This window comes from Natrix helvetica (assembly GCF_964273705.1).
Source record: "Natrix helvetica genome assembly, chromosome: 2".
In the NCBI taxonomy this organism is placed as follows: Eukaryota; Metazoa; Chordata; class Lepidosauria; order Squamata; family Natricidae; genus Natrix; species Natrix helvetica.
The window spans coordinates 246887465-246910262 of NC_138552.1; the positions used below are offsets into that span (position 1 = coordinate 246887465).

Consider the following 22798-nt stretch of genomic DNA (forward strand, 5'->3'; position numbering starts at 1 on the left):
ATGTCTGGGGACCATTTCAGTTTCTGATTATGCAAAATCAACCTTTGGAAAGAACACTTTTTATACATTGAAATTGTTAAAACACTTTTATTACTTTCATTTGCATTATCACTTCTAGTCGTGACAACAGATGGGGCAATTTCACTAGTTTAGCTTGGTACAACTTAACTTTATGAAATTTTCCTTCTCTCTCCCTGCCCCTCTCAAAATAAATGAGAGGACCTACTGCATACTATGCTATCATTGGCTCTGCAGCCTAGAAGCCTTTCAGGAAAGGTGGAACTTTGGATCCACTAGGAGCCTCACACCTGAAGAGACTCTTTATCTGCAGTGGTTTCCTTGGGTTTCCTGGTGTTAGAAGCAGTGGAGGTCTGGATGGGAAAAAAAGGGTTCATCTGGACCAGTGGTATTCAGCAGGTTCTGACCAGTTCTGGAGAACCGTAGCTAAACTTTTGAGTAGTTCGGAGAACCGGTAAATGCCACCTCTGACTGGCCTCGCCCCCTTCTATTCTCCGCCTCCCAAATCCCAGTTGATTGGGAGGGAATGGGGATTTTGTAGTAACCTTCCCCTGGAGTGGGCTAGGAATAGAGATTTTACAGTATCCTTCCCCTGCCACACCCACAGAGCCACGTCCACCAAGCTATGCAGTGGTGGTTTCCATTTATTTTACTACCTATATGCTTGTGTGTGCGTGCTTATGCGACACTTCTGCACATGCGCAGAAGCATCTGGGTGGGTGGAGCCTCCTGCCAGCGCCACTACCAGTTCGTCTGATTCAGGGTGAACTGGCAGAAACCCTCCTATGAAGCCACACCCACCAAGCCATGTCCACAGAACCGGTAGTAAAATATTTTGAATCCCACCACTGATCTGGACATTGGCAAAGCCTGAGTGGCTTTGGATTTTGAGCCTCACTGGTCCCAGGACTATGCTATCTTTAATGCTGGATGGAGCTGCACTGTCCCAGGCAGACCCAGTGTGACTCACAACACCTGTTTGATGAGCAAGTGGCACTTGTGGCTAGGAGGGCCTTTGCATAGTTTCTTCTTACTTGCCGTCAGCTATAAAAATTTAATAAATATATAAATAACCACTAGTTGCTTAGTTATCACATTTCTATAGCCACCCATCTCACATAGTAAATCATTTGGCCTTGCAAAATGGTAGCAGGTTCTTACCACACTCTTATCAATCCTGAGCTTTGTTTCCCCCCATTTTGCTCAGTCACGTTACAAAAGGCTTTCTCCCTTTTTCTGGGAGAAAACAGATACAAAGAAAGTGTTAAGCAATTCCACCATCTCCTTATTGTTGTCATTATTTCCTGGCCTATATTGAGCAACAGACTCATAGTTTCCCTGAGTTTTATTTTAGACATATACATTTTTCCAATTATGGAGTCTTTGGTGCTCTCTGAGCTCAATTTCTTGCTTGCAAATGTTTCCTTATCCAACTAGGTAACATCAGTGCTAGTGATAGAGATGAGTTACATTTACACACTATTCAAAAGAGACAATACAAAGCTTAGAAGGAACACATTCTCCCCAGCAGCCAACACCCATATAAGCAGAATGAATAGCACACAACCAATCAAGCAGAAAACAATACTGTAATCAAGGAACTACCCTGGAGAAAACTATACCTCCACCAGCTCTGACAGGGCAAGCTACTGTAAATAAACAGGAAGCAAACCCCACACAAACTAGCACCCATGATGTTATTAGGTATTGAAATGTTTGCAAGCAAACAACCAAACTCGGACAGCATCAAGAACTCCCAGTTCAAACCTGAGCTTCTCTTCTATTGAATTGCTTTACATACTTCGCTAGTATTTAATCTTATACTGAACATTTGGTTTCTTGTCCTTACAGTTGTTAGTTACCAGTTAGGATTCCATTTTAATTCCATTTTTTAATATATAGTATCTTCTTTTTGCTTCTACTTTTTCCATTGAGCTTTTTGTTCATTTATAGGCAAGCAGACAGATGGGCAGACATTGTGCCTTCAAGTCAATCTTGACTCCTGACTACTACCTGGAGAAGTCCACACAGTTCCTATGGCAAGAGTTTTGGAAGCTTTTTCATTCTTCCAAATGCTGCATTTTGTGCCTAGGGCAGGATTAAAATTTATAGTCGTCTAGTTTCTATCTTAATGCCTTTAATAATTATATCAAACTGGCCCTTTGTTCATTTTTTCCCCTTCCATTCAATCCTCCATCATTCACAGAAAGTACTAGGACGTGTCCCTACAGTTTTCTTGGTAGGGTGTTTCAGAAGAGATTTGCCATTGCCTCTTTCCTAAGGATGAAAGTGACTAACCCAAGATCACTCTCTGTGCCTCAGATGGAACTAGAATTTACAGTCTCCCGGTTGGCAGCCTGATGCCTTAGCTTAGTGGCCCCTACCCTTTTGGGTGCCAGGGACCTGTTCAACAGAGGGTGGTTTTGCCATGGACCAGGAGAGGGGCTTGGTTTCGTGTACTACCTGGATTTCGCAGTTGGGGCTTTGCTTGCTTGCATGTTTCTGGTGGACTGTGGACCGGTGTGGTCTGTCTCCTGGGGGTTGGGACCCCTGCCTTAACTACTACACCGCCCTAAAAGCCTTTAAGGGATTTTCCTGCCTGTATTTTTCCTATCTAATTTTTAGGATCTTCCACGTCTCTTCAACTAGTTTAGTCTTTATCATTTTACATCATGATACATTTTATATCTTTTACTCAGATTAACTAAAGTCTACCTTCCTGAAGCTCAAGGTATGTAGGTATATATGCTCAGCTCTTCCCTTTTCCCCAAGCTGCTTTCTTCACAGGTGTTGACATTGTCACTGCATCAGTCAATTCCACAATGTTATTCAGTATTGGGCCAGATTGCGGATCTCTTTGTTTCTTCTTCAACCTTTTACAAAATGCAAGTGCTAGCAAAAGAGAAATCTGTTGGACAGGTGACTCAGCTTTCCAGCAGATAATCATGATAGCTGAAGTCTCATAGAGGTGATCCTGCACTTCTGAGGACTTGGAAAGTTAATTTAGAAATATATTTGAGGTATAATGTAGAAATCTCTCACAACTATACCACTATTCTTTTTAACGCCCTTTAATCTTACACAGATTCTTTCAGCAATTTCCTGGAAGGAAAAAATGTACATGAATAAAGTCTCCTAGAGATCTATCATTCCTATACAAGCATTGCATTATTTATATTCTGCCTTAGTACAGATACATAAAAATAAATCATGTAGGCCATAATACACAACAATATGTGATGCTTATGTAATTCTGCATGTGCCTACCTAAAATACTTGTACCCTGCTGCCCCCTACAGGATAAAATAGCAAACGTCTATTTTCATATGTAATAAGATTGCAAAAATCGGTGATACGCAAGAAGGCAAAGAAGAAAAAAAAGACGAGCAAAGAGCTCCCAAAAATCTAGTATATAAACTTGTAATGAAATAGAACATCATGGAAAAAGGGGGTGCTGAATAATTGGTCACGTGTACTAGAAGTGCCATATGCTCTTGAGTAATATTTTAGTAATATAAAATATTCAGCAAGAGTGGTCAATGCCTGCTACATCCCCAAACCCCCATAATTTTAACCTAAGACTGTCTATTGTTGACCTCACCCCCATTCCCAAGAGGTCCATAAGGGGCATGCATAAGCGCACCAGCGTGCCTACCGTCCCTGTCCTACTGTCTCCATTTATTCGTACCCATTTACTGTGTTCATATTTATGTTTATAATTATACTTGCTATCTTTTACACATTTGACAAACTAAATAAAATGAGTAAAAATAAATAATAAAATGTAGCAGAACTTAAGTTTCCCATTTTATACACATGCAAAGACGCTTCCATTTATTATTCTCAAATATACTCTTCTGTTTGAGAAACGAGGACAGTAAGCTTTGGAAGCCGTTCCGGAGCGGGAGCTGTGTGAGGTGGAACAGCAGTATTTGCACGAGGCAACTTGACATCTGGGCTACACAGCAGGGGTCTCCAACCTTGGCCACTTTAAGCCTGGAGGACTTCAAATTCCCAGAATTTGCCAGCCAGCTTTTGCTGGGAGTTCTGGGAGTTGGAGTCCTCCAGGCTTATAGTGGCCAAGATTGGGGAGCCCTGTTATACAGGAGCGGTTGAAAGTGGGAAGACGTCACCTCACTGAATGACAGGGCAGCTTTCATCTTGCACTGCCGAATATCCGGACAGCGTTCAGATGTCAGCGCACAAAAGCCGCGGTTTGTCCGAAGTTTGGCAGGCCTTCTCCAATAGCCGTGTACCTCCCTTTTCGTCAGAGCAACTACATCTCCCGAAGTGCCCCGCGCGATCCTAAAATGGATTCCCTTCCGGCAGGGAGGCGACACTAGGAACAAGGGTGATTCCCCGAGGTGGAGGGCGTTTGAGTAGGAACGGAATTGGAGTGGGAGAGCTAAACGGAAACGGGTCCTCCTTTATAGAGGGGCTGGCAAGGGCCGGTTCCGGGTGTTACTTACTTGGCGACGGAGGTGGAAGGGGGAGGGGGGGAGGAGAAGATGGCGTCCGACATGGAGACAGAAGTGCAGGCCCTCGACAGAAGCTTGCTGGAATGTTCCTCCGAGGAAATTGCCCTGGTAAGGCCCCTCTCCAGAAAAACGGCGGGCGGAACCTGCCTCTGCCGCGGGGGTGGGGTGGGGTTCCAAGCGACCCGGAGCGGGCGAAGGAGAAGCGAAAAAACCGGACGGAGACGCTAGGCAGGTGGCGTCGGCTCTGGGTTGAGGTAGAGGCGCAAATGATGGTAGAGGAGCGCCGAAAGCAGTTGGGCTTTTGAGGCCTGTGGTTAGAACAAATGTGGAGACTCTAGAGTGCAGAGAAGAGCAAGAAAGATGATTAGGGGACTGGAGGCTAAAACATATGAGGAACGGTTGCAGGAACTGGGTCTGTCTAGTTTAATGAAAAGAAGGACTAGGGGAGACATGATAGCAGTGTTCCAATATCTCAGGGGTTGCCACGAAGAAGAGTCAAGCCATTCTCCAAAGCACCTGAGAGTAGAACAAGAAGCAAGGGGTGGAAACTGATCAAGGAGAGAAGCAACTTAGAACTGAGGAGAAATTTCCTGACAGAACAATTAATCAGTGGAATAACTTGCCTCCAAAAGTTGTGAATGTTCCAACACTGGAAGTTTTAAAGATGTTAGGTAACCATTTGTCTGAAGTGGTGTAGGGTTTCCTGCCTAGGCAGGAGGTTGGACTAGAAGACCTCCAAGGTCCCTTCCAACTCTGTTATTCTATTCTAAATAGGCGGGTGAAGGGGAGGAGATGGTTGGGGGTCTTTCCTGGAGAGGTGAGATCCAGGCGGCTTCTAAGCGTGAACAGCTCAGCAATGAGAGAGAGAGAGATTCAGTAGATAGGTGGCAGAAATGAGGGCTGCATTCCTAACCATCAAAAGGAAGAGAAGCGGTGACTTCCCTTTGGGAAGAGAATGAGGAGGCAAAATTGGTTAGGAAAGTTTGGAGGATAGAGGGAGAAGGTTTCGAGTCCTTAGCATTATTTGGCTAGGGAGGCGCAAAAAAAATAAAAATAATTTGATGAACCTAGGGAATGCTCAGTCTATCCTAAGTATATTCTAATTAGAATATACGGGCCCTGGGTTCAAGAGTTGACTGAGAAATGAGCCCTCTCAATGAATTGGTAAACATAGGTTGTTGCCTACAAGGATTGAAGCAGAGAATTTATTTAGTTAGTTAGTTTGTCACTCATGTAAGAATAAACATGAATAAGAACACAGGAAATGGGTACAAATAAATGGGGACATTAGACAGGTACGTTAGGCATGCTGGTGCACTTATGCATGCTTTATTTTGGAGTGGCAGCAGACTACAGTTGCTTGTCAAGATTCCCCCCCTCCCCTCAAAAACCCCACCCTATAATATTAGTACAACTGATGACAGTAAATATGGATACAAGGATAAATAATCTTTTAACATAATTGTTTTGTGGTCTTGGTATATGTGGCTCTAGGAAACAGGAAGCAGGAACCAAAAATGATTTGAAGTGAGCTCGATTTAGCCTACTTCAAGTCTTATGCCATGTTTTCATTTTCCCACAGTAGAATTTGATTTATTTGAACATTTATACTTAATTAATTATATAGATAATTCTGTAAACAGATTCTGCCAGGTTGCTATGTTCATGTGTTGTAGAAAATAATAAGCATAATTTAAAGATTAAAATTTATTTATAATATTTTTTTATAAATGACACCCTACTTATCATTTTCAAAGACAGACTATATCAATTTACTTCAAAATATTAAGCATTTAATGGTGTGATACTTTTTATTTGAAACCATTTGAGGAAATGTTAGAAATTGGCTGTTCACCAGATATATTCCGGTGAGTATAACTCATGTCTATGTTGTAGGATTGTAGCCCCAATTCATATAGAAAGTGTCAGTTTGGGAATGCTGATGTAACACATATCCATAACACTGTCTAGTGGCAGGTTGAATAACCCCTTTTGTTTTGAATAACCAGAACACAATCTTCTTTTATAACTGCCAATGCTGGTCATTTGGCCTATCTTTGTTTGTGAGCAGGTCTAAAGGGCAGATCAGATAGTTAAATGCCAATTACGAATTTACCATTTGCTCAGTATTGAAGTATGATTGCTCCAAGATCAATAAACTACTGCACTCCTCTCTTAAATACAGGTAGTCCTCGACTTATGATCACAGTTGAGCCAACAAGTTGTGTTGTTAAGTGAGATTTCTCCATTTTACGACCTATCTTGCCACAGTGGTTAAGTGAATCACTGCAGTTGTTAAATTAGTAACCTGGTTGTTACGTGACTCTGGCTTCCCCATTGTTTTTACTAGTCAAAAAGTTGCAAAAGGTGATTCCATGGCCTTGGGACACAGCAACAGACATAAGTAGGAACCAGTTGCCAAACATCTGAATTTTGATAACATGATCATGGGGATAATACAAAGGTTGTAAGTGTGAGAAATGATCATAAGTCACTTTTTTCAGTGCCATTGTAACTTTGAACAGTCACTAAATGAACTGTTGTTAAGTGAAGATCTACCTGTATTGCTATAAAGTATGGGCAAATAAATAAAATTCTGCCCTTCCTTAATTTGTTAATATGTAAATAGATTGAAAATTGTCCTATGTGATGGGATATTATTTTTGATATCAATCTTTTAAACTATAAGTAGTCAAGAAGATTTATATGTTTAAAATAATCAAGAGTTGGTAAATTCTGTCTTGGTTACCTCATAATCTACTTATTGAGGCATTTGGTTCCAGTTTGTTCAGAGTTAAATAAATTCAGCTGTTGGTAAAGGTAATATTTTAAATATTATAAATGTGTTAGTGATTATTGTGTGTGTGTTTGTATATATACAGAGAGAGAGAGAGAGAGATGGAAGAAGGAGGGGATTGATTTTCTATATAGTGAATCCTGTTTGCACTGTATCTGTCAGAATACTTGTGGAAACTCTTACTCATTTTTATAGTGATCAATAACATCATTTATTGTTGCTCAAGCATACAAAAAATAAATAATATGTGGTTGAAGTAAAGTGTGAAAATATTTTGTATCTTTTACAAACACACACACGATGTTGAGTGGAAAATTAAAACTTTGGTATTATAATATTTATTTGGGACTGTACAACATTAAATCCTTAAGTGAACTTTTTTTTGAGTAAAATACGTAAGAATTAACAATAATGTTACATATTAAGCTCCAATGTATCGTCCAGTGTAGGACTTGTTCTAATTAATTAGGTACAGCATTTCAATATTACATTAACATAAAGCTGACACATATTTTAAGAATGTTTTTTCTGATATATTAATTTTTAAAAAGCATTAGGCATAGGATTACAATGGGATAGCTCAGTTTTCCTGAAATGTATTCTGCAGTTGTTCTTACAGGCCTTTGAATGCTTTTATAGCTTTACCTAGTTTTAAAAGAGTGTTAGGTATCTGCTTTGCATTGTCTTAAAAAAAGGATGACTTGGCATGTTTTAAAGAGGATTTCTCTCATGCTATGTATATAATAATTTTTTCCCTTGTGGTCAGGGGTTGCGAATGTATTCGTGCAGGTTTGTGTGCACAAACACACACACGGACGGGTGGACAGCCTTCCCAACTCCATTAATTTACCATACAACTACTGTGCTTTTTGCAGTCTTTGGCTGTCCACCCGTCCGTGTGTGTGTTTGTGCAAAAGTTGCAGTGTTATGCTACTGAAAGATCAAGGAGTGACAGTAGCATTATTTTTCTGCTTTATCATGATATTTTATAACTTGGTGCTTTATCCTGTTACCCTTTGGATTTTTGGATTTCACTGTAGTAGCTTACAAACAGAAACATAGGCAAGGTTTACTATTTTATTTTATTAGCATAGAAATAATAGAATGAATGAGCTGGAAGTGACTTGGAGGTCTTCTAGTCCATCCCCCTGTTAAAGCAGGAGAACCTATACCAGTGGTGGCTAACCTTTTCTGGACTGAGTGCCCAAAGCGCAGGTGCGAACGAATGTGTATGCACACACCCGAGCCCCCAAAATGCAATGTGTGCGCGGCCCATTGCATGCTCCCCAGCCCCCATTCATGCGTGCACGTACCCCTCCATCCTTAGGAAGAGTAAAAAAAAAAAGTCTTGATTCCTTTTGCTTCAGATTTCTGCTTTTAAACATTTATGGAATGTATACAATTTAATGTAAACACACAATTTCTTTGAGATTCTTGAAATACAAGAATGTACATAGGTGATGTGATATCAACTTATGGGTGTACTGAGCACTTCAGTATGTTCAAAATATTCTTGTGAATTTTGGGCGTTAGAGTCATCTCTAATATTGAGTTCAAGGTTTTACAATCCATCAGTGGCTTTTATTATTAAAATTTTGGGGTAGCTGTATCTTATTTTAATTATATATTTTTTACCTTTTTTTTAAAGAACTGGCTACAAGCATCTGATCTTCCTAAAGAAATATACAAGTACCTAGCCTATTATGTGCCCCAAATTTACTGCAGGGGTCCCAATCCAGCTCCTGAAAGAGAAGATATGCTTGCACAACATGTTCTTCTGGGCCCAATGGAATGGTATCTTTGTGGTGAAGATCCTACTTATGGCTTTCAAAAACTTGAGCAAGCAAACAAACCTTCACATCTTTGTGGCCGGGTTTTTAAAGTTGGAGAACCTACCTATTCTTGCAGGTAACCGCTAATCATTTATTTTAAACTGTCCTTTCAAATTAGCATATAATTGTTGGGTTCAGTTTTGGTCATAAATTTGTAATAATGTTTTATGTTTTTTTTAAAATAATTTGTTATTACCTAAAGTATTGTCTATTTCACAAGTTACCAGCTTTTTTCATAATTTCATGACATAAATACTGTATTTTTTGGACTATAAGACGCAATGGTGTATAAAACGCACCAAGATTTTGAAGAGGTGAGTAAGAAAAAAAAAGTTTTTGTCCTCCCCAGCCCCTAGGAGCACTCTGCAGGCTTCAGCAGGGCTGGGGGAAGGCAAAAATGCCCCATTTCCACCTGTTTTTCGCAAAAACAGGGCCATTTCCCATTACCCCAGCCCTGCTGAAGCCTGCAGAGTGCTCTTGGGGACTAGAGGAAGGAAAACGCCTCCATTTTTGCAAAAAATGTCCCAGCCTCAGCCCTGCTGAAACGCCTCAATTTTTGTGAAAAACGACTCATTTTTTTGCCCATTTTCCCCAAAAATGGGTTGCAGGGGTGTTGCTTTGGGAGGTTAAAAATGGCTGTATTCGGTGTATAAGATGCACCAACATTTCCACATTCTTTTAGAGGGGGAAAAGTTGCATCTTATACTCCGAAAAATACGGTAAGTACTGCTGCTTATTCTTAGAAATGGATGACTGAAGGACAGAAATCATTGGTGCAAATATACATTCAGTATGTCTAATTCCTTCTCCTCATTTTTTTTCTTTTACTCCCATTTTGTTACCTTTAGCTAATGAACAGAATTCCCATGAATATAAAATGGCCTGAATTACTTCCATTGTATTTACTTGAGCATTTGAAGTATTTCTGTGCATTTCCTTTTCTTTTTTTCCTCCATCAGAGACTGTGCAGTTGATTCAACTTGTGTATTATGCATGGAATGCTTTCTGGGAAGTGTTCACAGGGAGCATCGATATAGGGTTAGTACGTTTGTCTATTACTTTAGTGATTTTTTTTTTACTTTAAGTGTATGTTTTATAGAGATGTGCAAATCATTGGCATACATTACCAGTAAAACCAAAACAATTATACCCTAAATACACTAAAATACTTGTGACTCACTGAGGCCATTTTGAAAACTAGAAGTGTGTAGTACTTGGGTCTGAAGAGTGCAAGGATCTTTCATGACAACTTCACTGTACCATAAGCTGCTTTTTAAATAAGCTGTTGCTACTTGCAAGGCATGGGAAAGGTGGCATTCTTTTAAAGAGTAACTAACAGGTTTAATGAGGGTGCCCTTGCCAGATCTAAAAAACTCTTTTGTACTTCAGATTTAAATTCTGTACATCTGTCAAAGCCCTTCTGAGATCATCTGCATATAATGCTCATACACTGAAGACATTTCTATGAGCACTTCTGGTTTGCTTTGCTGTCAGTTGTGGCAAAAATATCTTCTGGAATCTACAAATGACCTGAGAAGGCCCCTTAAATAACTGAGCAGAACTTTCTGGAGGGCACTGCTGCCTCAGTGTTTCAAGAAGTGGCATTTAACTTGCGATACTGTGTGACTAAAACAGTCCTCCAACAAATCATTTGTCCAGCTATTGTATCATAATTCATAATTTAAGCAAATAAAATAACTAGAAATTGGGTGAGAATGAATATTGCCTTGCTTAGCAATCGAAATTCTGGCCCCAGTTGTGGTCGTAACTCAAGTTAAGAACAACCATTATTGTGAAAAAAATGAGTAGAAAAAAAATCCCCTTTATCTCAATCCCATAACATTAATGTTCAACTTCTGCTCCATGAATTTAAGCTTGGATTCTAAAATGTCACACAGCGGTTATCTTGTAATTCTTTCCTAGGGAATGATAGGGCTAAGGAACTGTAAACAGTTATTAATTTCCAAACCAATGTTTATTTGTGTTTTTCCATTCTTGTACATTTTAAATAATACTTTAGATGACAACTTCAGGTGGAGGTGGGTTCTGTGACTGTGGTGACACTGAAGCTTGGAAAGAAGGTTCTTACTGCCAGAAGCATGAACACAGTACTTCAGAAACAGAGGAAGATGAGGTAACAAGATGTGTCATCTAAATTACAGTACGTGATGCTGAGATGTGTGGAATTAAGATAGAGAATAAAATTTTAGATTATACTACCTTGGCTTACTTGTCATAGAATTTTCTTGCTCAATCTTGTATGGACAAATAATTTTATTCAACAGATTTTTGGTTTTTTGGGGGGGACTTTTTAATAATAATTTTATTAAACATTTCAATTAAAAAGTTTTACAAACTGAAAAAGAAAAAAATTAAAAGTGTACAGAAAATAAAAAATAAAAAGGAAAATAGGAAAGAAAAAAATAAGAATATAATTGAGTAAAAGAAAAGAAATGCAAAGAAATGACTTTACACCTTTATCATGAGTGTAAACCATTTTAGTAACTTATCACCTTCTCTTAAAATATAACAAATGATTTCTTTTCGCCATATCCCATCACTTATCTATAAACAAATCAATAAAAACTCATCATTTCATTTCTGGGATCAGACAAATTCTAGTAATGGTTACCAGAGAAAATACCTATTTTAACCTTGATTAAATACATCCACATTACATTCCTCCCTTTTTACTTTTAATAATTTCATCCATAATCTCTTCAAATAATTTCACAGAACTTGATTTCTTTTCATTTTTTTTCTTTGTAAAATCCTTCAAAATTTTAACAAGTTTCTTTTGTAAATCCAATATAGGAAAGCTATCCAGGCCACTCTTGATTTACCATTTGTATATTTCTTTTAATTATTAATATATCAACCAGTTTAATTTATATACTCTGTCATTCTTGTAGCCTATCATTTTGAATCCACTTGTATTGCTCAGTTGCACGCTAATCCAGTAAAACTTGTTCATCTTCTATAGCATCTTTTAAAAACAGTTTCTAATATGGTAGGTGCTCTTAAAGTTAAGATTTACTCTTAAAGTCCACAGTTCACAAATATTCTTCAATATGTCTAGTGTCAAAGTATTTTCCAGTCTGTATTAGTAAGTCAAATTTAACTAGACTTGTCATTTAATTGAAAAGTACAAAGAACTAAGCTTTAGTTGCCTCTTGTATCCAATTTTCCAAGTCCTATCCTGTTATGTTTTGTTTAAGAATTCAAAACAAAAGCATTTTTCCACAGGAAGGATTCTTATAATTAATTTCAAAATCTAATTCCAATTTTCCAGAATAACCCTTTTGTTGTTTATTCTAAAAAAGAAGTTTAAGTCTTTAAACTTGTATTTAAAACTTCTTTCATTAAGGATGGAAGTAAACTCACCCAGGGTTATAAAACCTGTCAATCCAAGGGTTATTACTAATAGTTGAAAAGCAGTTAAGCAAATTTCTAAAAGGGATTAACAAAAGAAGCTTGATGAACATTATGTCTATGTAGGCTGCATTACAGCTGTGAGTTTGTTTGAAATTTTGCAACTCCTGTCTGATCATCAATCTCCACAATTCTGTCACTGCTCCTTCAGAGATGTCTAAGTTTACTTTGAATCCTCAGGAAATATTCTTGCTTTTTTATTTTTAATTTCAACAGATTCTCCTTTTGTGGAAACGATCCATAATAATTCTGTCTTGGTAAGAGTATCCAATTAATTCAGGCCTGTCAAACTGGTGGCCCGCGGGCCGGATGTGTCATTGTCAGGCCACTCCCATCTCAGCTCTGCAAAGGCAAAAAAGTCACGATACATCACGTGATGCAATCGAGTTTGACACCCATGAATTAATAGCAGCTAGAGAAAGACCAGGGGAAATGTTTGTAAGATTCTTACATAGTATGTCATCACTATGTTTTCATACTTATGAAAAAAAATATCCTAATTTCAAAAATTCCAGTTAATTTAGCTTGAAACATCTGGAAATGCACATTGATTATTATGAATCATAAAAATAGTATCAGAGCTGTTTAATTTTGCCTAAGATAATAGTTGTGTTTCCTTTTTTCCTCTTCCCTACTTTTTATCTGTTTATCTAAATCTTGTTATTAACATACATCTGTATCCTTTTATATCTTATTTGATTCTGTAAGATAGAAAAGGAATAAAGAAAGCATAGTGAATGTTACGTAAATATTGTAAAAACCATGAAATGAAGTATTCAAATTCATTTGGTATTAATAAGTCCCCAAAGATAATTCCTGTAGAATATCATGGTAGAAAAAACAAAGAAAATTTATTGGTATAATAATATTTTCACTGTTTTTATTTTAGGATCCTGTTGTGCGCTTGCCAGAAGATATGATAACGAAAGCGTATGGTATTTTTGCAGTCGTGCTTCAGTATGCTGTAGATATATTAACATGGGAAAAGGAAAATGAGCTGCCACCAGGTTTAGAAACAGCGTAAGTAGGAAACCAAATTCCAGCATTTGGTTCCTAGTTTTATTAAAACATTATTATGATTGTTCTTTTAAATAGTAAAAGAAAAATGTATTATACAGGAGTTATTTGTAAAAAGTGACTTGAATTGTAGTGCCTTCATGAATGGCAGTTCAGGCAGTGGTACCACAAAGAACTTAACTCAGAATTATAAATTCAGCTTCTTATGTCACCATAAAAGACTTCCTGAGTGACTGTCCATACAAACAGATAACCAAATCAAATTCCAAGAAGGTCTTTTCAGCTAGAGTCCGCATTTGATAGCAATCTTCATGACCTGGCATTGTTTCAATGTCTTTACTATTATTGCTCCCTAATTACCAGCAGTCCCTTAATCTGCCAGCGTCCAGGATTTATCAGCTCTGTTGTTTTTCAAGAATTTACTCGAGTCCTCCCAAATTTAGAATTATATTTTATACTATCAACATATAGCAGAATCAGGCTGGCTTTATCTAGGCTTAAAAGTCAGAATTGGTCTTAGCTAGTAATTTGATGGGAGACCACCCAGGCTTCCTTGGCTGTAAGGTAGCCTAAACAGTTTTAAAAAACCCATACGAAGAAAACAATAGCACTTCCTTATTGTTGGTAGGAAAGTTTAGTCTCTACTCAAACCTACATTTTCACTTTTGTCAGTATTTTATTCTGCTTCAGATTGAACACTGAAGACAGCTAACAGTAAATGAAATGCAGAAACACATGAATAGCAAATAGATTTGTCCAGATAAAAAGCCAATGCAATTTGTAATGGTTGGTATTGGTATTATTGGTATTGCTATATTAAATTAATAATAAAAAGCTTTTAACTGTTGTCTTTAATCAACAAGTTGTACTTGTTCTTATTGCATACTTTCTGTACAGTACAGAGGTTGCAATGAATACTGGAAAAAGTATGCCAAAAATACTTTAACTGATTGAAATGACTGAATATATAGTTTGTGATACTTTCTTTACAGCAAGAAAAATGATACTTATTACTGCATGCTTTTTAATGATGAAGTCCACACATATGAGCAAGTTATTTATACACTTCAAAAAGCAGTCAATTGCACGCAGAAGGAGGCCATTGGATTTGCAACAACTGTGGATAGAGATGTAAGTAATTTATTTATTTAAGCTTATTAAGTTTTTACTTAGAAATGTATTAATCTTTATATTAGAAGTTCCTTGGTATTGATTAAAGAAAACTAGAAGAATATGGGAGTGTTACAATTTCCAGAACAATATTAGAGCATGGTTCAGTGCTTGAGTATTTTTATTAATGTCCCATTAATAAAAAATTAAACAATGCAGAGTCTCACCCTGTCTCTTGTACAGTACAGAATATACTGTACAACCTAGAGGAGTTTTACTGGATGCCTTCCCAGTCAGAGAAAATTTTGCATCATTGCAGCGTCCCCACAGTCATATGATCTGATTTGGGCACTTGGCAACTGGCATGAATTTATACAATAGTTACAATGACGTGGGTTCACATGAACACAGACTGCAAGCTTCCCAGCCGACTTCTGACAGGCAGTGTCAATTTCATGTTATTTTTAGAGGTTATATGGAAGTTGAAAATTGATGTGGAATTAAATAGTACTGAAGCTTTTTCTCTCTACAGTAATGCTTTACCTTTCTGGATTACCTTCTTTCTCTTGCATAGAAGGCTATGTGAAAAATGATGTATAATTATTAAGAGGTCTTTAATGATAGTTTACAAGAAAGATTCTGAACTTAGGTCAACTAATACCTATTATAAATTATCTTGGAATGACTTGTTAATTGCCATGTGATTGTTTAATAGGGGCGCAGATCAGTTCGCTATGGAGATTTTCAGTATTGTGACCAAGCTAAATCTGTGATAGTGGTAAGTTACATGGTTTCTTTACTTAATAATAAATTATTGCTTCAGTATTACCATCTCACAGTTGTAGCCTCTGCATGTTTAAAGTTGCAAAGAAGAAAATAATTATTCAATATTGGAAAGACAAAGACTATACAGGCAAACAGGAATGAAATATGTTTGATTGGTCCTTTTCTAATTAAGTATATTGGAATAAAAATGATATAAGAATTTAAATTGCCATATGATGCTATTGTTTTATCAGTTTGTAAGATAATTCAATTCAAAAGAACTTACTGACTTAAAATTGTTGGCATCTTGTATTAAAAATTGCACCTTACAAATAATATTTTCCTTAAGTTTTTTTAATGTTTAAGTGAATACATTTTAGACAAGGCTTTGTTTTAATGAAACATTTGACTTTTGCGCCCTTCTTCTTTACTCATCTTAAGAGAAGTACTACTCGCCAGACTCGGCCATTGAAGGTTCAAGTTATGCGTTCATCTATTGTTGCCCATCAAAGCTTTGGTCTGAAGCTTCTCACTTGGCTGAGTAACTTTATTGGATATTCAGGTACTGGAGTTAAAATATGATCTTAAAAAAAAAATCTGAGGTAAAATGTATATGAATGAAAAACTTGAAAATATTTTCTGAATACTGAAAGATAAGGATAAATATAAACAAAATGTTCTGATTAATTACAGATTTTTTTGAAAATATTTTCTGAATACTGAAAGATAAGGATAAATATAAACAAAATGTTCTGATTAATTACAGATTTTTTTGAAAATATTTTCTGAATACTGAAAGATAAGGATAAATATAAACAAAATGTTCTGATTAATTACAGATTTTTTGAAAATATTTTCTGAATACTGAAAGATAAGGATAAATATAAACAAAATGTTCTGATTAATTACAGATTTTTTTTTACTCAAAATTATAGAAGCAAAAATACTTTAAATTGGAAGAAGTATATAATTGGATTTCTTAACATTATTTTTCTAAAAGAAACTGCAATAATATTTTGCATTGAAATTTTATTGAGGGTATTCTTTCTTGACTATTTGGTGTTCAAAATCATCTTGCAGAAGGAAAATATTAAAGGCACAATTGTGCCTCATTCATGCCAAATCAGAAATGGTTGACTTGACTTTGTCCCTTTTGGAAGAGTCCCTTTTGGGAGAGGGGGCGGTCTAGAAGCGCAAATAAAAGTAAAGTAAAGTAAAGACTTTGACTTCTATTGTTTATATTATGTGTGGAGAAACTGTGTTCCTTTTTTGCTATTTGACATCTAAGGTCAGCAAATATAGTTCAACAGCAGTCGGAAGGCAGCTGATCTCTCCATTTCAGCTATGTAATCTAAAAACAAATTTAGTAGTATTTCACTTTGAAAATTCTGTTGCAAGGCCCATTTTCTTCTTTTGAGATGAAAGCCTGTGCTATGCTTTTTTAAACTCTTAGAAACTTGAAGACGTGTAATTACTATTATATATTGATAGTTTTAATTTAAATGGGCAATGTAAATACTTCCAGTGCTAAGATTCTGAATATTAGTGATTAAGTCATAAATATAACAAAATTAAATGTTTGTGAAACTTGATTATGGAAGCAGACCAATACCACCTTTTGACTCTTCTCTCCTTTTTAATTAGATGGTCTTCGTAGAATATTGTGCCAAGTTGGTTTACAAGAAGGACCAGAAGGAGAAAATTCTTCCCTTGTTGATAAATTGATGCTTTCTGATTCTAAACTTTGGAAAGGTGAATTATTTGTTCTTTTTGAAATATGTATGTATGTATGTATGTATGTGTGTGTGTGTGTGTGTGTGTGTGTGTGTATATGTATGTATGTATGTATATATATATCACGAAGTGTTGATACATTTTATGTAGCCTATTATGCAGTGCTTGCGTCTTTGGCCATTTTCCTGCATGAGTAAAGAATATGTGTTTTTGCTACTTGCCAACTATCAGGCTATTTTTAAGTATTCTCTTCACAAGATTTCTATTAACAGTTTCAATACCTGTTCCAAATACCGTATTTTTCGCCCTATAAGACGCTCCGGAATATAAGACGCACCCAATTTTAAAGGAGGAAAATCTAGAAAAAAAAGATTTTTGGGCTCAATTGCCACTCAATTTTGGGCTCAATTGTGGTCATAAGTTTTCTTTGTTTCTTTGTTTCTTTCATCTCTCTCTCCCACTTTCTTTTTTTTTTCTTTTCTTTTTTCATTTTTTCTGCCTTTCTTTCTCTTTCTCTCTCTGTTTCTCTGTGTGTCTGTCTGTCTGTCTCTCTCTCTCTGTGTAGCTCTTTGTCTCTCTCTCCCTCCCCCCTCTCTGTCTCTCTCTGTCATTCTTTCTGTGTGTCTGTCTGTCTGTCTCTGTATCTCTGTCTCTCTCTCTCCTCCCTCCTCCATCTGTCACTCTGTATGTGTGTGTCTGTCTGTCTCTCACTCTCCCTCCCTCCCTCCCTCTCACTCTGTGTGTTTCTCTCTCCTCCCTTCCCTCTGTCTGTCACTCTGTGTGTACATGTGTGTGTGTGTGTCTGTCTGTCACTCACTTAATCACTCACTCTGTGTGTGTGTGTGTCTGTGTGAGTGTGTCTGTGTGAGTGTGTCTCTGTCTGCCTGCCCCTCTCTCCGTCCCAACTGGAGAACAACCTTTTCTGTCCCCTTACCAGCCCATCCGGGAAGATGAGGAACACAAGGGGGATCCCTCCCCCCCCGCGGATGGGCTCCGAACCAGCAGAGCCTCGTCCTTCTTTTTAAGCAGGCAGCTATCAGATAGAAGAAGGCAGCGCGGCTTGTGCAGCCGAAGATCGCCTGCTTAAAGATCGCCTGCTTAAAGATCGCCTGCTTAAAGATCGCCTGCTTAAAGATCGCCTGCTTAAAGATCGCCTGCTTAAAGATCGCCTGCTTAAAGATCGCCTGCTTAAAGATCGCCTGCTTAAAGATCGCCTGCTTAAAAAGAAGCCTCGTCCTTCTTTTTAAGCAGGCAATCTTTAAGCAGGCGATCTTTAAGCAGGCGATCTTCGGCTGCACAAGCCGCGCTGCCTTCTTCTCTCTGATAGCTGCCTGCTTAAAAAGAAGGACGAGGCTCCGCTGGTTCGGAGCCCATCCGCGGGGGGGGAGGGATCCCCCTCGCATTCCTCATCTTCCCGGATGGGCTAGTAAGGGGACAGAAAAGGTTGTTCTCCAGTTGGGACGGAGAGAGGGACAGACAGACAGAGATCGCCTGGTTAAAAAGGAGGTGGCTTCACTGATCTGGAGCCCATCCAGGAAGACGAGGAATGTGAGGGGGATCTCTCCCCCCGCGGATGGAGCCGCCTCCTTCCAATTGGGGGGATCCATGCAGAGGATTTCTCCCCCACCCCCCAATTGGAAACGAGGTGGCTGTCAAACCAAGGCAGCACCCCCCGCAGAAGAAGGAACAGGAGAGGAGTTCGCGCCAGCCACTGGCTGGCCAGAGGACCCCCCCTCCGTTGGCTGCTCCCTCCTGAGCCGTGCCCACGCCCCTGCCCGGCCTGCCTGCTGAGGAGGAGGAGGTGGGGGCGCGTTGCTGAGAAGTGGGCAGGGCAGAGGTGGGCACAGCGCTGCTGCCCTTGCCCTTAAGGGACATGCTGGCTGGCGTTGCTTCAGGGCGCCCTGACCGCCAGCTCCTCCATGCACAGCCTGTTCCCCCCCCCCCAAAAAGACCGTTTTCTTTTTAAAAAACGCCTCTGCAGACGATCTTGAAAACCTGGGAGGTTGCTTTCGGAGGGGAAAGACGGGCAGCTGTGCAAAAGCTTGTTTTAAAGTTGCAGGCTCCAAGGCTGCAGGTGCCCAGGGAGGGCGGCAGGGGCAAATGCTACCGCCTGCCCCCTCCCAAAGCAACATCGCAGGTTTTCAAGATAGTTCGGACAGGTGTTTTTTAAAAAGAAAACCTTGAAAAAGCCGCAAGATCTGGAGAGAGATCCGGCCAGCCCGAGAAGACATTTCTGAGAAGAGATCTCGCCATTTTTTGCATCGGGGCATGCTGCAAGGGGGGGGGGGGAAGTGAAGACCTTTTCCAGCTGGTGCAAAGGACTTCCCCGGACTTGCTTTAGTGAATACGGGCCCGCACCTCCACCACCACCAATCCGGAAAAGGTCTTTGCTCCCTCTCTCTTGCAGCAAGCCCCGATGCAAAAAAACGCCAAGGACTTGCGAGTGAGTGACAGGGGCGGAGCTTCCGGGTTCATTGACCAACCGGCAGAAACCCACCACTGCCCAGGTGGCTACATTCGGCCTATAAGACGCACCCAGATTTTCACCCTCTTTTTTGGAGTAAAAAAGTGCGTCTTATAGGGCGAAAAATATGGTAAACATGTATAGATTATACTGCAATCCTCTTATAATTAGTAGAACTAACTTTACAGGGTTGATTTGTTTCTGATTAGGGTTTGGGAGCATAGTTTGAAGTTCACTCTGATAAACCAGCATCTTTTGTCAGAATTTGTAAATTAGTGTTATTTAGGATTTACTATTATTTTCTAATACACTGTTCTCATGTAAGTTGATATTTAAAATTTATTTTTCCCCTGACGCTTCCCTTCTTCACCCCCAGGAGCTAGAAGTGTGTATCATCAGTTATTCATGAGCAGCCTACTTATGGATTTGAAATACAAGAAACTGTTTGCTTTCCGGTTTGCCAGAGTGAGTAATTTTCAATTATAAATTCTTTATAATATTATTGATATGGCTTGGTTCCAGTTCCAACTTTGACTCTGGTGAAGTTGCACTCCCCCTATAGAAAAACATCCATGATTTGAGAGTCCCTTAAGACTTACAGCACCTGCTATAGCAGCAGGCAAAAACCAGCTGTGGGCCTTTTTGAATTAAGAGACCCTTGCAACAATGACTTGTAATTTTCCACAAGTTCCAAATGAAGCAACCAATCCACTAACTAGAAGTAACAAATAAATTAGTGTTACATCTCTGTTGTGATTACTGCAATGATTACAAACATGACTCTAGAGCAGATTCAAAGTACTCTACCCCCAAATGTGTATAGAATAGTTTTCTCATCTAGTTTGAGATCACCCCTTGCGGTATCTGAAGGATCACCCTCACAGATGAAATAAATGGTGGTTCTTCTCAATAGCTATCTCTCCTTTAGAATATCTTGCCTCCTAAGATACAGAATGCCCCTAATTTAGTAGAATAAATGAAGTTTCAATTTTGATGAGGCATTTTTGATATGCAATATAAAAAGGTGGCACTTCATTAGTTGTTGAATTATTATGCAATTTCTCTTAATAAATACCATGTTATTTAAGTGGTATTGAATTGAATTGAACTAATAATTTTCAATTTTCAATTAACTAGTAAGTATTCTAGTTATATATTGTAAAAAAGATTTCTATATATTGCACAACTCTTATCAATTTTTTTTAAATGTTGATTGAATCTAGAAGTGTTTCATATAACAATGGATACGTTTGGTATTTGTATTTAATTAAGAGGTGTCCCCTTAGCCATAGTTTAGTTATTTGAGATATAAAAGGGTTGCCAGTTTTAGGACATAGTTTTCCATCACAAATATGAAACTTAGACAAAACTTCCAATCAGTGCAGATTAGAGGTGAATTTCCCCTTGTTGTTTAGAATTATCGGCAGTTGCAGAAAGATTTTATGGAGGATGATCACGAGCGGCCAGTGTCGGTGACTGCTCTCTCTGTTCAGCTCTTCACTGTACCTACTCTGGTGAGTAGTGCTATCTTTTTTTAAACTGATAGTTGGCACTTTTTGCCTTTTTGCCTTCTTCTTAATAGAATTATGAGCGATTGCAGAATGATTATGTGAAAGATGACCACGACAGAGAGTATTCAATTGCTGACCTCTCGGTGCAGATATTCACAGTACCTTCTCTTGTAAGTATTTAAATGTTGAATGAAACCTTCTGTTTGCTCTGAAGGTCACTTAAATCTAACACAGATGTAATGTATTATTATGTTTGGAATCCTAAATATTGATTCTTATATAATTTTATGATTAAAGAAGACAGAGCCTACCTGTAACAAAATTATAATCTGTAGATTGAAAAAAAAAGAGCCAGTATGTGGTGGTAGTGGTTAAGGCACTAAACTAGAAACTAAAAGGTTATGAATTCTGGTCCTGCCTTAGGCACAAACCCGGATGCACAGAATAAGGTATCATCTTTAACTCCAAAATATGAGTCCAATAAATGGGTCATGTGGGTACATACAGCATACTAAAACTTCTAAATCTCTTCTCCCCCCACCCCCAGCTCACATGCTGATATGTTTTTCTGATTGTTCACCATGTTTTATGTTTATTTTTATCTTTCTCTCCATATTTTTTTTTAGACCATATTTCCTTTATTGATTTTAAAAGTTTTACAAGGAAAAAGGGGTTAAGAGGTTATGGAACATTTTGACAGCTACATCGTGCGGGGGGGGGGAAGCCCCCCCCCCCCGGGTCTCGCAACTTTTACAAAATGGAAAAATAAAAAACTATGAACATTTACATAGATATTAGCAGTTTTAGGTTTAACACAAAATCGTCAGTATGTTTCAAATCATTTTACTTTTGTCACTTCCTTGAGAGTACATTGTAACAACATTTGGAATAGTGTTTCAATTCACTTTTGTGACCTGAGTCTTCTTGTCGCATCCTCCCCTCCCCCCCCCCCGTCCACTGGCAGAGCCTCAGCCCCTCCCTGCTTTGTTTCTTGTGTAACATCTCCCATGTCACCTAAAAGAGCAGTGTGTTTTTTCATGAAAGCCTCTGCTTCCGCAACCGTGTTAATTCTGATTCTACTGCTCTCCCAAAAAATCAACATACCTTCTCCATATTTTGTGCCCAATTTCATTACCCAACTTTGTCCAGTCCAACTTCCTCACTGCATTTCCTTCATATTTTTTATGGATACAATCCTTTTATTTCTTAAATTCCAGTGAGTTTTAACCATTTTAATTTCATTGCCACTTTGTTCCTCGCGCGCTCACATTATGAATATTGCTGGATAATCATAAACATTCTGTGCCCACCCACCCCAACGTTTTATTTATTACTAAAGCATCAAATTTAGTGTGTTTCATTTCCAATTTGATGAATTTGAGTTTTATTTAGTATGTGCTCCTCACCTCTGTGGTATAAATAAATTTGTAATATGAGGAATTCCTCTCTCTTAATCAAACCTTCTGTCACGGTTCCAAGAAACACCCCCAACGAAAGTAGACTCCGAGGCTTGAAGTTCCTCAAAGTTCAGTTTTATTAGAGATGTCATATTGGCACATCTGGGAAAACCTGAATCTGAAAGGCTCCAGGTTTTCCCCATCCAAATGAAAGTCCAAGTCCCTTCCCAGCCCCCACATGTC

The 22798-nt window shown here is 38.3% G+C and overlaps 1 protein-coding gene across 2 annotated transcripts in view; it reads left to right on the forward strand.

The window, feature by feature from the left end:
- Window positions 1-4258: 4258 nt before the first annotated feature.
- Window positions 4259-22798, forward strand: part of UBR2 (ubiquitin protein ligase E3 component n-recognin 2) — a 68483-nt gene continuing 49943 nt past the window's right edge. The window contains exons 1-11 of one of the 2 annotated variants that reach the window (XM_081945233.1): window positions 4259-4604; window positions 8942-9201; window positions 10085-10163; window positions 11146-11259; window positions 13447-13577; window positions 14567-14705; window positions 15400-15462; window positions 15891-16011; window positions 17094-17201; window positions 20024-20112; window positions 21063-21161. In XM_081945233.1, coding sequence (XP_081801359.1) covers window positions 4527-4604; window positions 8942-9201; window positions 10085-10163; window positions 11146-11259; window positions 13447-13577; window positions 14567-14705; window positions 15400-15462; window positions 15891-16011; window positions 17094-17201; window positions 20024-20112; window positions 21063-21161 — 1281 coding nt within the window. In that variant the 5' untranslated portion in view covers window positions 4259-4526. Of the gene's footprint in view, window positions 4605-8941; window positions 9202-10084; window positions 10164-11145; window positions 11260-13446; window positions 13578-14566; window positions 14706-15399; window positions 15463-15890; window positions 16012-17093; window positions 17202-20023; window positions 20113-21062; window positions 21162-21229; window positions 21329-22798 lie in introns of both variants that reach the window. The other variant, XM_081945232.1, reaches the window with a different exon arrangement.